This window comes from Oryx dammah, unplaced genomic scaffold, assembly GCF_014754425.2.
Source record: "Oryx dammah isolate SB20612 unplaced genomic scaffold, SCBI_Odam_1.1 HiC_scaffold_19, whole genome shotgun sequence".
Classification (NCBI taxonomy): Eukaryota; Metazoa; Chordata; class Mammalia; order Artiodactyla; family Bovidae; genus Oryx; species Oryx dammah.
The window spans coordinates 71,873,186-71,887,813 of record NW_024070203.1 but is presented as its reverse complement, the minus strand read 5'-3'; the positions used below and the strand labels follow the sequence as shown (position 1 = coordinate 71,887,813).

General features: G+C 43.5%; 1 protein-coding gene across 2 annotated transcripts in view; it reads right to left on the bottom strand.

The window, feature by feature from the left end:
• Nucleotides 1-12,767, bottom strand: part of DPYS (dihydropyrimidinase) — a 100,963-nt gene extending 88,196 nt beyond the window's left edge. Inside the window, exon 1 of one of the 2 annotated variants that reach the window (XM_040261896.1) lies at nucleotides 12,481-12,767. In XM_040261896.1, coding sequence (XP_040117830.1) covers nucleotides 12,481-12,744 — 264 coding nt within the window. In that variant the 5' untranslated portion in view covers nucleotides 12,745-12,767. Of the gene's footprint in view, nucleotides 1-11,298; nucleotides 12,276-12,480 lie in introns of those variants that run through there. The other variant, XM_040261897.1, reaches the window with a different exon arrangement.
• Between the last annotated feature and the right edge of the window lie 1,861 nt (nucleotides 12,768-14,628).

Sequence of the window (14,628 nt, the reverse complement as noted above, 5' to 3'; positions counted from 1 at the left end):
AATGCACAATTGCACTCATCTCACATGCTAGCAAAGTAATGCTCAAAATTCTCCAAGCCACGCTTCAACAGTACATGAACCATGAACTTACAGATGTTCAAGCTGGATTTAGAAAAGGCAGAGGAACCAGAGTTCAAATTGCCAACATCTGCTGGATTATCAAAAAAGCAAGAGAGTTCCAGAAAACCACCTACTTCCACTTTATTGACTATGCCAAAGCTTTTGACTGTGTGGATCAAAACAAACTTTGGAAAATTCTTAAAGAGATGGGAATACCAGACCACCTGACCTGCCTCCTGAGAAATCTGTGTGCAGGTCAAGAAGCCATAGTTAGAACTGGACATGGAACAACAGACTGGTTCCAAATAGGAAAAGGAGTACGTCAAGGCTGTATATTGTCACCCTGCTTATTTAACTTATATGCAGAGTACATCATGAGAAATGCCAGGCTGGATGAAGCACAAGCTGGAATTAATATTGCCAGGAGAAATATCAATAACCTCAGCTGATGACACCACTCTTATGGCAAAAAGCAAAGAAGAACTAAAGAGCCTCTTGATGAAAGTGAAAGAGGAAAGTGATAAAGCTGGCTTAAAACTCAACATTTAGAAAACTAAGATCATGGCATCTGGTCCTATCACTTCATGGCAAATAGATGGGGAAATCAATGGAAACCATTAGAGACTTTATTTTTGGGGGGCTCCAAAATCACTGCAGATGGTGACTGCAGCCATGAAATTAAAAGATGCTTGCTCCTTGGAAGGAAAGCTATGATCAACCTAGACAGCATATTAAAAAGCAGAGACATTACTTTGCCAACAAATGGCCGTCTAGTCAAAGCTATGGTTTTTCCAGTAGTCATGTATGGATGTGAGAGTTGGACTATAAAGAAAGCTGAGCGCCGAAGAATTGATGCTTGTGAACTGTGGTGTTGCAGAAGACTCTTGAGAGTCCCTTGGATTGCAAAGAGATCCAACCAGTCTAGCCTAAAGGAAATCAACCCTGAATATTCATTGGAAAGACTGATGCGAAAGCTGAAGCTCCAATACTTTGGCCACCTGATTAGAAGAACTGAATCACTAGGAAAGACCCTGATGCTGGGAAAGATTGAAGGTGGGAGTAGAAGGGGTCGAGAGAGGATGAGATGGTTGGATGGCATCACTGACTCAATGGACATGAGTTTGAGCAAGTTCTGGGAGTGGATGATGGACAGGGAAGCCTGGCGTGCTGCAGTCCATGGGGTCACAAAGAGTTGGACACAACTGAGCAACTGAACTGAATTGAACTGGTCTGGGGCCCTTCTCTGTTGTTTGGCATGTCAGGCACATAGAGCCCCACCCCCCCGGGCTGGGGTCCTACTCCGTAGATCGGCTCATAAGGCACTTAAAGGGGCATCCTGGGTGGGGTCCTACTGTATAGTTGAGTGTGTCAGGCATTTGATGGGCCAGCCTCCCTATTGTTCAGCTGCTGATGCTGGCGTATGGGAAGAGAGAGGCTATGGTGGTGGCTCCAGCCCTGACACATGACTCAGCAGTATCGCCTTGATTCCATGGCTGCCTGGCTTTCCTCCACTGGCATTTCCCAACACGGTCTCCTCCCTCACATCCCCTCAACCTGTCTCTCTGCAGTTAACAGCAGCCCTCACCCTGGGATTGCTCCATAATCCCCAAACTCCAGCTCCCAGCTGCTGCACCTTCTGGGAGACCAGTGTTCCTGTCTGGGGTATGTATGGCTGTGGCAGGAGCTGTCTGATTCTCATTCCGCTTAGGCTGCCACAGATCAGCTGTTTCACTCTCAGCCTTAAACGTTTCTCCTCTGACTCAGACAACTGCCCTGCTGTGGGGATCGGACCCCTGCTTCAGTTCCCCCACCCACCGAGGGCAGTCCTGCCAATACTCCTGTTTTTCCCCCTAGTTCCTTCATCCTACTGAGTTTTGCGTGGTCCTGTATCTTCTTTTCCACTGGTCAGGTACTCCTGTCTGCTCTCAGCTGGTGTTCTGTATGCACTTCTGTGTCTGAAGGCATATCCCTGATGTATCCGTGAAGAGAGATGTACTCCACGTCCACCTACTCCTCCGCCATCTTGTTCTTTCTATGTTAAGCATCTTATGTACATTAACTCATTGAATGATGCCTTGCTACAGTCTTGAGAGATAGAAATTGCTCTTCTTATTTTACAGTTGAGGATACTGAGGCTCAGAGATGTCAAATGGCTCTCCAGGGTCACACAGTTGGCAATTCTCATTGGGAACATGGAGGAGGCTGCAGCTTTGGCCAGGAGGTCTTATATTCTACCTACTCTGGGCCTCAACCCCATGCAGGCCTTGTCCCCTTACCCAGCCTTCAATTTAGTATGACAGTTTCCAGCCTATTGTCCCAGTTCATCAGTGAATCCTTACTTGGAGAAATGCATAGGTTGGTAAAATAAATCAACCATTTAGGAAACCCAAGACCATACCAAAACAAAACAAATCCCATTGAACTATGAATTATAAATTCACAAAGGAAATGAAATTTTATTAAGCTCATGTCATGTTCATCATTTTGAGAAATGCCATTGAAGTAATGTGCTCCTGAAAGAGTTACAAGGAAAAGCCCTATCTTGATGCTTTTTGCCTCCACACAGCTACTATTCATAGGATAATTAACTTTATTCAGCAGATAAACTCATCAAAAAAAAAAAAAAAAAAAACTCATCAGAACATTGCATTCCTAGCTCACCTTGTAGATTTTCAGTATTCACTGAATTGCTTTTAACATCAGATGCTTTACATTCATTTCACGACATGTTCACCAGGATCAACATTTGACGAATAAAGAGAGTTTAGGGGAGGGAGAACCAGGAAAGAGGGAAAATTCCTTTCATATTTTCATACAAAACCTAATTGTTTCCTTTATATTTATTGCTGATTGATGTCACCTTTATTTGTCAGTTAGCCAAACGAAATGCATTTACCTCTTCTAATCTTGGCTCATAAATCAGTTCCTTCAGCTCCTAATTACTTTGGCTGTTCTCCCTTGAAAATGTTCTAATTTGTCTAAAACCTTCTCTTAGGGAGAAAAGAGCATGTACTTGCTATCTTATGTGCAAACCTTATTGTTCAGTCTCTAAGTCATGTCTGACGCTTTGACACCCCATGGACTGCAGCACAGCAGGCTTCTCTGTCCTTCACCATCTCCTGGAGTTTGCTCAGATTCATGTCCATTGAGTTAGCGATACTACCTATCTCATCCTCTGCCTCTCTCTTATCCTTTTGCATTCAGTCTTTCCCAGCATCAGGGTCTTCTCCAAAGAGTTGGCTATTCACATTAGCTAGCCAAAGTATTGGACCTTCAGCTTCAGCATCAGTCCTTCCAATGAATATTCAGGGTTGATTTCATTTAGGATTGACTGGTTTGATCTCCTTTCTGTGACTGAACATAAATTGGGATAAACTCTAACCAACAGTAGGGTTATGATATTACATAACACAAGATTTTACTTAAGACTGTATTAGATTGTAAATAATTATTGAAAGCATCTCAAGTGTTTTCTTTTATGGGCTTGCTGAATTTTCATTTCTAAGCTCATCTTGGAACAAGTGACTTTGTTGCATTAAAATTTATCACAGGACTTGCTCAACTCAAATGAATCAAAAAGAAATCCAACAGGACATTTGAGCCTTAGGGAGAAAACCACTTGGCTGAATTTTCAACATTCTCATAGTCACTAAGACTTAGGAAAGCAGATTTCATGATTCTAGTCTATACTCTAACTTCAGATGCATAACCAGCTTTGTAAAAAGATGTCCTCCACAGGGACTTCCCTGGTGGTCCAGTGGGTGGGAGTCCACCTGCCAGTACGGGGCACATGGGTTTGATCCCTGGTCCTGGAAGATCCCTCATGCTGAGGGGCAACAGAACCCGTGCACTCTAGAGCCGGTGCTCCGCGACAGGAGAAGCCGCCACCGTGAGAACCCACGCACCACAACTAGAGGAAGCCCGAACGAAGCAATGGAGATCCAGCAAGGCCAAAAATAAAACATAGATAAATGAAATTAAAAATAAATAAAAATACTTTAAAAGAGATGCCCCAAAGTACCTTGCCATACTCCTTGCCTCCCCAGGTGTGAAATATTAATCACACCGTCACTCATCCAGCTGGGCAAACCACAGACTCAGGAGGTACCCTTGATATCTACCTCTCTTCTTCACTGGTATCACCAAGTCCAATCCGCCAGCGAACGTATCCCCTCCCCGACATACACCCTGAGTCACCATACTTCCCGCACTGCTCAGAGTGCGACCTGCATCTCCTGACCAGACTAGAGCAGTGAGCCTCTGTGCTGTCACCTTGTCCCCAGCCACGCTAGACACTTCCCATCTTTTACTGACTTCCCTATGCTGTTAGGATGAAGGAAAACAGACATCACACAGCTTCATAAAGCTCTGCATGATCTGAGTTCCTTTCCATATCAGAGAGTCAAGCCACCCACATTCTTTTCTCCTTGTCTCTTCTCTAATCCAGTGACTCTTTTTTTCTTAAGAATTTTTTTTTTTTGGATGTGGACCATTTTTAAAGTCTTTACTGAATTTGTTACAATATTGCTTCTGTTTTATGTTTTGGTTTTTTGACTGTGAAGCATGTGGAATCTTAGCTCCCTGATTAGGGATCAAACCTGCACCTGCTGCCTTGAAAGGTGAAGTCTTAACCACTGGATTGTCAGGGAAGTCCCCAGTTCTGTGAGTCTTAGCCCTGGCTGCCTACTGGCCTGCTTTAGGGAACTTTTATCCCATCCTCCAGAGATTTTTTTTATATAGTTGATGTAGTTTCATCACCATATGCCTCATGCCTGTTACAGTACATAAATATTCTTTAAATGTTTAAGGGAGAAAGGAAGAGAGACCAATGAATTTCTCCCAGAAATTATGAGGTAGAATAATTAGGATGATTCACTTCTTCAATAGCAAAGTGGGAAAGTTGTGCAGATTGCATACTCACATGCAATTGCGTTTCTCAAAAAAAATTGCTAGCTCTGGCTGCGTTGTCTCCAAGATCCTTCTATGAAACTGTTAACATGGAATGTAGACTCTAAACACATTTGAAAGCTGAATGCTCAGTTTTGTCCCAAGCGTATTACTTAATCAGTGTTAAATAGGACTTTTAACAAAACAGAATTAGTCTATTTTTATATCTATGCTTCCAATAATTTCCTGTGTGTTTTTTTTTTAAAGATTATGATTTGCTTTATTTTAAGCATTTATGGTTAAACAGATCCTCAGGACTCAGGAACTCACGACTACTATCACTGTAACACACAATTTCTGTATTGAAGGCAATGAAATGTAACAGAAAAAGTGAGGTGTCCTTCCTCGATTGTTACTTGACATCTGAAAAGAAGAGGACAAAGCAGTGTTGAGGGGAAGGCTCTGGGCAGGTGCTGAAGCTCACTTATCAGAAATGTAGCCCAGTGATGTCAGCAATTATGACTGGTTACTAAGCACAAGGGAAAATGCCAGATTGCAAGTGTTCACTCAAAAACAGTCACACAAAATTCAAGTTAAGCCTACACATCCAAAAGCTCACTGCGTATAATTTATTACCAAAGCCAGGAAAAATTAGAGCCCCGTATACCTCCAGTCTGTCTGCCATTGAGAACAAAGATCACGGTTTCATCTCTATAACCCTAACCACAATGCCTGGCACTTAGGGGGTTTCCGAGAATTATTTGCTGCCTGAATTCATGGAACCTAATTATGAACTTTAAAAATCCATCGCTTAAGATTATTCCATATTAAATGGCAGTGATGAGGTCCAGAATATTCCATTGTGGCATAAAAATCATTTTGAGCTGAAGGCATCTGAGAATAGATGCCTTCCCCCCGCCGCCTCCCCCGAACTCCTTTATCTGCCTGAAAGCAGAGCCTTTCAAAAACGAATTGAATTGTCATAAATCCCCTTCCAGGAAAATGACTCTTACGACCTGAGACTAGAAGCTTGCACCACACCTAAATAGATCTTGTCATGAAATATCGTATCTCCATCTATTCTCCTAAGAGGCCATCGGTCTCTCCTAAAAGCCATTTGTCTTCCCATAGGTGCCCTTCCCGTGTTAAGGTGATAGGCATGCCTGTGCTCAGTCATGTCTGACTCTTTGTGACCTTTTGGACTCTAGCGGGCCATGCTCCTCTGTCCATGGAGGTTTTCAGGCTGGAATACGAGTGGGTTGCTACTTCCTCCTCCAAGTGATCTTTCCGACCCAGGGATCGAACCTGCATCTCCTGTGTCTCCTGCGCTGGCAGATGGATTCTTTACCACTGAGTCCTGGGGAAGCCCCAAGGTGATATGGAAGTCCCTAATTCTAACTTGCCTTCTTGAATCACATTTTTCTGTGAACTTGGCCTAAATGTACATGAATTTTAAAAATCTATCTTTCCTCTTTCGAATCTATCTTTTGTCAGTTCATTTCGTAGGGATGGTTTTAGTCGCTAAGTCATGTCTGACTCTTCTGATTCCATGGACTGCAGCCCACCAGGCTCCTCTGTCCATGGGATTTTCCAGGCAGGAGTACTGGAGTAGTTTGCCTTGGTTTCTTTCCCCAGGGGATCATCCCAACCCAGGGATCAAACTTGAGTCTCCTGTACTGCTGGCAGATTCTTTACCGACTGAGCTACCCACCAAACTAAACGTAAGTGGCTAGAGGAAAAGTTTTCCTTCCTGATAGCAGTATCAAGGAAACCGTGATTCCTGACTACCTCTGACAGACACTGAAGACATGTGGTCCAGATAAATGAAGGAAAAAACAAGTGGAAGTGAAAAGCATGCAAAACACAAATATGAAAACTGAAAGAAGGCAAGTCCCGGATTCTATAAAATTCAATGAAAGGCTTCCAAACACACAACACTCTCAATAGAGCCAAAGCCCTACTTCACACTGAGTGGCTTCAAATTAACCTTTGAGATGGTTTTATTTTTGTTTTCTGATTAGTACAAAGATCAAATTTGTAATCAGTAAATAGCCACTAATGGAAATCATGGAATTACACACTTTTACAGCTGGAATATGGAAGCTAGTAACACAAGCATGTTCAAAGCTCATCCTTACCAGCAATTAAAGAAATGCTTGTTTAAAAACAGTAAGAAATTCTATGCTTTTCCTGTTAAATTAGCATCAATTTTGTAAAAGTCAACATCCACAGTTAGCTAGGATGCAGTGAGATGGGAATTAGGATGTATTGCTGTAGAGGTGGGTGGGGATTGGGGCATAAACTGAAAGACAATCTGGATGTAGGTGTTAGACTCTCTTAAGATGGATCCAATGCTGGCCCAGGCATTTCACCCTGAGGGGTGATTTCCACGTCAATTATCAAGCATCTGAGCAACGAATTACGTTACATTGTTATACACAAGCCAAAAAAAAGCTGGATACCACCAAAATGTCCAACAGGAACAAGCTGAGAGTGGAGTTAACAGTAGGGGAAACAGGAAGAAAAACAGATCAAGCACTAGAAGAGAAGGATAAATTTGAGGACTTGAAGTCTGAGGCGCTTATGGGACATATTCAGATGGGCAGAAATGGAAGCCTGATGCAGAAGAGATAGAAGACCAGAGAGAAAGACCTGGGACTCAGTCTTGGACAAGACAACGGGGCACAGAAATCAAATTCTCTGACAACAGTGAAGATCCTGGGGAAAGGTTTCATGAATAAGGCTGATCCCAAAGCACACGCACAATTCAGTACAAGGGAAAAAGTTCATATGTCCCTCCCAAAAAAGAAAAATCTGAAAGGAAAATGTTAAAAGCAAAATGTTGAAACTGTAGGCCATCTAGCTATTATTTTTCTTTATACTCTTCTGTATTTTCCTTTTTTTTTTTAAGAAAAAGAGCAGTTTCTTCATTCAACTGATATATATTAAGTGACTATAATTTCCAGCCTTTTCCTGAATGATGAATATATATTTTTCATTACTTAAATAATTTTTTTTAATCAAAGATGCGCTCACTATTATTGCCTTGTTTTGCAGGTAAGGAAACATCGACAACACCAAGACAAGAACTGACTTGCCCGCACAGCTTCTGAAACCCATCCTGGAGCTCCGAAAGAGAGGCAACAGAAAAGAGGTTTGGTTTGCAACCAAACTCTCTGAATCACAGCTCTTCTACAAGGTGAGGAAGCTCTATAAATACAACCGTAAAGTGTGCTTAATCATATACCTTCCACTCTCTTATTATAAGTAATCACCGTCATGGCATTTTACCAAAAAGTTCCAGAGCAAAGTATAATTTTCTCTCTTGATCATTTTGAGGACTTTTTGTCCTTCACATAAAAAGTATTCTACATTCTCTCAGTTTAAAAAAAAATGATATTTTTGCCAGCTACTGATGCTGCCATGTTTTTAATGTGAGTCCACCCACTCCAAGCTGTGTCTATGTCTGAATACAAATAGATATATATTTGAAAACTGACTGAGTTCTTTTAATTCACTGTCTTATCACAGGATGTTGTAAAAGCAGTCATAGTTCCTTCAAGTTTATCTAATTTACAATACCCATTTGAATAAAGAATCCCATTGTTTTTCACAACAGATATTAAATTATTGGAAGACTACTGTATATCTAGTACAGGATAACAAGATGAAATGTGATTTCTTTAAAGCAGAATGCTATTACCATTAGTTATATCGGATGGAAGGCTTTTACCTGTAACTAAGTAAATCAATTATAAGCTTTATTTATTTATTTTTTTATTTTTTTTAAATTAATTTATTTATTTTTAATTTTTACTTTACAATTCTGTATTGGTTTTGGCATAGATTGACATGAATCCACCACAGGTGTACATGCGTTCCCAAACATGAGCCCCCCTCCCACCCCCCTCCCCACAACAATTATAAGCTTTAAACCTACCTCTGACATGAATTAGATTCCAACATATGTAACCTTTGGTTGACCTATATTTCAGTTTTTAAATTTGGCTCCATCACAACCTAGTGATCAATACATAGAACACCACAAACAGTATCCCTTCTGTTTGTCAGATATTATAAATGATCAGCCTGGTGCTTGCAGGAAGCGCACATTGGTCTAACCTTTTGGGCCCATCTCCTGAAAGCATGATATATCATTCTTACTTTATGGCTTTCTGTACTTAAGGTACCCTTAGAGATGTTGTGGCGATAAACGCAAGTACAAAGGTTTCACAAACCCACTCCCTGCGGTATATATTTATTTTGACAACCTTAACTGCCTCCAGCACTGGGAAGGTGAAGGGCTACTGTATATCTTAAGGTTGACTTTGCTCTGTCTTTGACAAAAGACATCTCACAATAACATACCCCTTAGTTATATAGGTTTTTCACCGACCTACTGCCACTTTGGTGAATTTAAACATTAGATTTTTGTTAAAGTCATCATTTCAGAAAGGAAGAGAATCTAGCATAGAAGGCAGGTGGTCCTGAATGTGAAGAACCACTCTGCCACTTACTCGGTGTGCAGCCATGGCCACGTGACTTATGTTTCAGCTTCGTTGACTGCAAAGGGTAGACAGTGGCGCCTGGGATTGTTGGAAGACAAAGCACAGCTTAGCACGGTGCCTAAAACATCGCACAGATTGATGAAGCAAAGGCTGCTCAACAGTACTCGTGTGTTTCAAGTTTAGTATAAAATATGACCAGCATTTACAAAAGACTTCTTTGTCCCTATTTCCCCAAACCCAAAACCACCAACCCTGCATTGGGAATTATCGTGAAGACTCTAGAAAAGAGGACAAAATAACTTCATAATGGCCTTCTTTCAGAACTCAGGCCAATACTTTAATGCTCATGTTTATCTATATTTACCTGTTTGGTTCCCTGTTATGGAGTCTCATCTGTTTAGGGAGTGGAGGTGGGAGGGTGGGTATCTCCTGGGATCCAACCAATGGATTTCGAAGTAAACTTTTGCAACTTTGCCCTTTTGTGAGTCCTGTTTAATGTTCAACATGCATTCAGTCTTTGCTCAATCTTTGACCTTATCTCTGACCATATCGTTTTCTGCTCCCAATTCTAAGCTCATGAAAAACATGTTTTCCTTTAATGTTTTGACAACCTTTAAGTGAGAAATGCCTAAAGAATCAACCAGTAAGTTCTTCAAATAATATGCTACAAAAAGCTGTCTTCTAAGTATGGAAGCGTGAAGTGAAGTGAAAGTGCAAATCGCTCAGTCGTGTCCAACTCTTTGCGACCCCATGGACTATACAGTCCATGGAATTCTACGGGCCAGAATACTGGAGTGGGTAGCCTTTCCCTTCTCCAGGGGATCTTTCGAGCCCAGGTCTCCTACATTGCAGGCGGATTCTTTACCATAATGGAATCATAAACCTCTCCAAACTGGAATCCCAGAATGGGCAAGAACATGTAGAAAGCTGAGAACCACCTCCTTGGATCTTTGGGCATGCACCAATCATCTTGAGAAAGAAAGAATGTGCCTTCCCCACAGCATCCTAACCCTTCTTGGCTGCTTCATCTGGGATGAGAGAAAGGGAAATAATGAAGGGGAATGATGCTAGTGGGCCTGGTGACGGATGATCGGCAACAGCATTTCCCTATGTGGTTAATGGAGGTGTCAATGAAATGCCCTGCCATCAGCAATGCACCGAGTGAATGGTGAGTCCGTGACAACAGAAAGTTCATGTACGATAACTGAATACAACAGGGTGAGCGATTTCTACATACAGGTACACACACTTATACACACACATACAATACCACCTCAGTTATGTAAAATAAAGCATATGAAAACCATAAAGACATTAAACCAAAACATTGTCACTGAGTGAGAGATTATGGGTAATATTGTTCCTTTTTCTACTTTCCTACTTTTTTCCCCCAACTTTCTACAATCGTGAATTGCTTGGATATCTGAAAAAATGTATTTTACATGTTGTTGAAAGTTAGCAAATTTCACATTTTAGCAAAAGAGAAAAGTGAATACTCTTCAACAGATACTGATCTTTCCTATAAAAGACCTTGACCGTTGTCCTGATAATTAGTAACTAAGAGGAAGCTTTGCAAACGTTGGAGTCAGCAGCCTGCCCCAGACCTTCTCTCTGGGTCAGATAGTTTTTTTTTTCTTAAACATTTTGGTCAATCATAGAGGACTGGGAACGTGGAGGAAGAGAGGTGTAGAGAGAGTAAAGCTGTTAGAAATCGGTAGGGTAATGGATAAATCCTCAAAACTGCTTTGTAACTGCACAGCCTGTACTTGGACTAACTGCCCGATTTGCTTCGTACACATCAGAGCATGGTCAATGAGAAATAACCCGCACAGAGAGCTCAGACCTTCAGGGTATCGCTCCTTGCATTTTGCAAGGAGCCGGCTCTCCCACCACAGCCCCAACAGAGCCTCGAGAAGGCTGCAGGTCAGGCTCTAGCCAAAGAAGCTGCGTGCAGTTTTAACTTCAGGTTCCTATAAACTACCCTCTTCATCTACTGATTTTTTTTTTTTCTTCCGGGAGCTTTGGAGATTGGTTTCAGTTCTTTTCATAGGCTGAGTTTTTAGGCCTTTGTGTCTAGAGAAACCCAGGCCTCCCTCACCGGGGGAGATCTGTAATCTGATGCTTCGACCCCGCTGTGAAAGCCGCTGGTGCTCAATCAGCAAGAATCAGGGTCTGAATTTGATGTCCCAGGCAAGCAGGTCGGAGACGGGCGGGGTCAGGTCGAGAGCTAGCGCTGGGAGACCGTTTCTGCAACAGCGCTCTTGGAAACCCTAGTCGGCCTTGCATGAATACTTTTTCTGCTTGCTGCTGCTGCTGCTGCTAAGTCGCTTCAGTCGTGTCCGACTCTGTGCGACCCCAGAAATGGCATCCCACCAGGCTCCTCCGTCCCTGGGATTCTCCAGGCAAGAACACTGGAGTGGTTTGCCATTTCCTTCACCAATGCATTAGAGTGAAAAGTGAAAGTGAAGTCGCTCAGTCGTGTCCGACTCCTAGAGGCCCCATGCACTGCATCCTTTAGGAGCCTACCAGGCTCCTCCGTCCATGGGATTTTTGGCGGGTGGCAGCAAAGATATGTGGATGTCCTGGGCTCATCACCATCACCCGCCGTGCGCTGCTAACTTTTGAGTCAAGGCGGTAACTACTGGGTGAATGGATTTTTCACTTGGTTTTGGCTGAGAGCGTCGACTATAAAGAGTATAGATATTAAGGAGGACTTCCGGAGTTTCACAGAACACCCAGCGAAAAGGAAGGGTTTGGGAGAGGGGGGTAGAGAAACGAGGGTGAAGGAATAGGTTGCTTTAAACGAGTCAGATTACCCAAAGAGAGGATCAGGGGGGTGTCTGGCTCGGCCGAAGCTGAGCTGATAACCCCCCGAGGAGGACCACCCAGAAGAAGGGAGCTCAGCTTGGGGGCCGGCATCCTGCGGGGTCGCCCCGGCTCGCTCCTCGGGGTCCGGGGACCGCAGGAGAGGTGGCCGAGAGCTGGGCGGGCGTCCAGGGTGTAAGGGCGCGCGGGGGCCGGGTACCTTGGTGCCCAGATGGAAGTCGTCCACGGAGCGCGAGCCCATGAAGGGGAACTGCATGTGTGTGTGCGTGTCGATGCCGCCGGGCAGGACCAGCTTGCCGGCGGCGTCGAGGACCCGCAGCCCGGCTGGCGCGTCCCCGGGCGGCAGCACGTGGCGCCCCACCGCCCGCACCACGCCGTCCTCCACCAGCACGTCGGCCTCCAGCGAGGAGTCGTCGTTCACAACGCGCCCTCCGCGGATCAGGAGGAGCGACCGCGCAGCCATGGCGAGGGGCGCGCTCCTCCTCGGTGCCTGGGGACAGCCCCAGGGCCCCGCGTCCGGGTTTATCAACTCGGCCGCGGGGCGGGGTGGGGCGGAGAGAAGGGACGTATCCACCTCCAACCACAGTCCCGCCAACCCGGGGCCGGGCCTGCACCCAAAGGATGGGCCAAAGGTCAGTGCAACTCAGACTCTGCTGCTCTGAATCCTGGTGTATGTGTAGGTCTTGGTCATTAGAAGGGAAACATCTTGAGGGTAGTTTTATTAATTTATTTTTAAAAGTTTATTTATATGAACTTTTATTGGATACTTTTATTTAATATAAAAGTATTTATATTAACATATTTATATGAACTTTTATTGGGGTGTAAGATATTTACAATGTTGTATTAGTTTCCGCTCTACAGTGAGGTGGGTCAGTTATACATGTATCCACGCTTTGAGATTCTGTTCCCATGTAGGTTATTACACAGTGCTGAGTTGTGTCCCCTGTGCTGCACAGTAGGCTCTTTTTGGTTATTTGTTTTATATATAATAGTCTGTATATGTTAATCCCAGTCTTCTGATCCTCCCTCCCCACTTTGGTAACTCTGTTATTTTCTAACTCTGAGTCCCTTTCTGTTTTGATAATAAGTTCACGGCTGCAATCACCATCTGCAGTGATTTTGGAGCCCCCCAAAATAAAGTCTGACACTGTTTCCATTGTTTCCCCATCTATTTGCCATGAATTGATGAGACCAGATGCCATGATTTTCGTTTTTTGAATGTTGAGCTTTAAGCCAACCTTTTCACTCTCCACTTTCACTTTCATCAAGAGGCTTTTTAGTTCCTCTTCACTTTCTGCCATAAGGGTGGTGTTATCTGCATATCTGAGGTTATTGATATTTCTCCCAGCAATCTTGATTCCAGCTTGTGCTTCTTCTAGCCCAGTGTTTCTCAGTTTCTCAAGAGGCAGGTCAGGTGGTCTGGTATTCCCACCATCACTTCATGGGAAATAGATGGGGAAACAGTGGAAACAGTGTCAGACTTTATTTTGGGGGGGGCTCCAAATCACTGCAGATGGTGATTGCAGCCATGAAATTAAAAGACGCTTATTCCTTGGAAGGAAAGTTACGACCAACCTAGACAGCATATTAAGAAGCAGAGAAATTACTTTGCCAACAAAGGTCCGTCTAGTCAAGGCTATAGTTTTTCCAGTGGTCAGGTATGGATGTGAGAGTTGGACTGTTAAGAAGGCTGAGTGCTGAAGAATTGATGCTTTTGAACTGTGGTGTTGGAGAAGACTCTTGAGAGTCCCTTGGACTGCAAGGAGATCCAACCAGTCCCATTCTTAAGGAGATCAGTCCTGGGTGTTCACTGGAAGGACTGACGCTAAAGCTGAAACTCCAGTACTTTGGCCACCTGATGCGAAGAGTTGACTCATTTGAAAAGCCCCTGATGCTGGGAGAGATTGGGGGCAGGAGGAGAAGGGGATGACAGAGGATGAGATGGCTGGATGGCATCACTGACTCGATGGCCATGAGTTTGAGTGAACTCCGGGAGCTGGTGATGGACAAGGAGGCCTGTCGTGCTGTGATTCATGGGGTCGCAAAGAGTCAGACACGACCGAGCGACTGAACTGAGCTGAAGGAGTTCATTTGTATCATTTTTTTTTAGATTCCACATATTAATGACATCACATGTTTGTCTTTCTCTGACTTCACTCAGTGTGACAATCTCTAGATCCATCCATATTGCTGCATTCTTTTTTATGGCTGAGTAATATTCCACTGTATATATGTATATACCACATCTTTATCTGTTCTTCTGTTGGTGGACATTTAGGTGGCTTCCATGCCATGGCTGTTGTAAACAGTGTTCCAATGAATTGGGGTACATCTATCTTTTTGA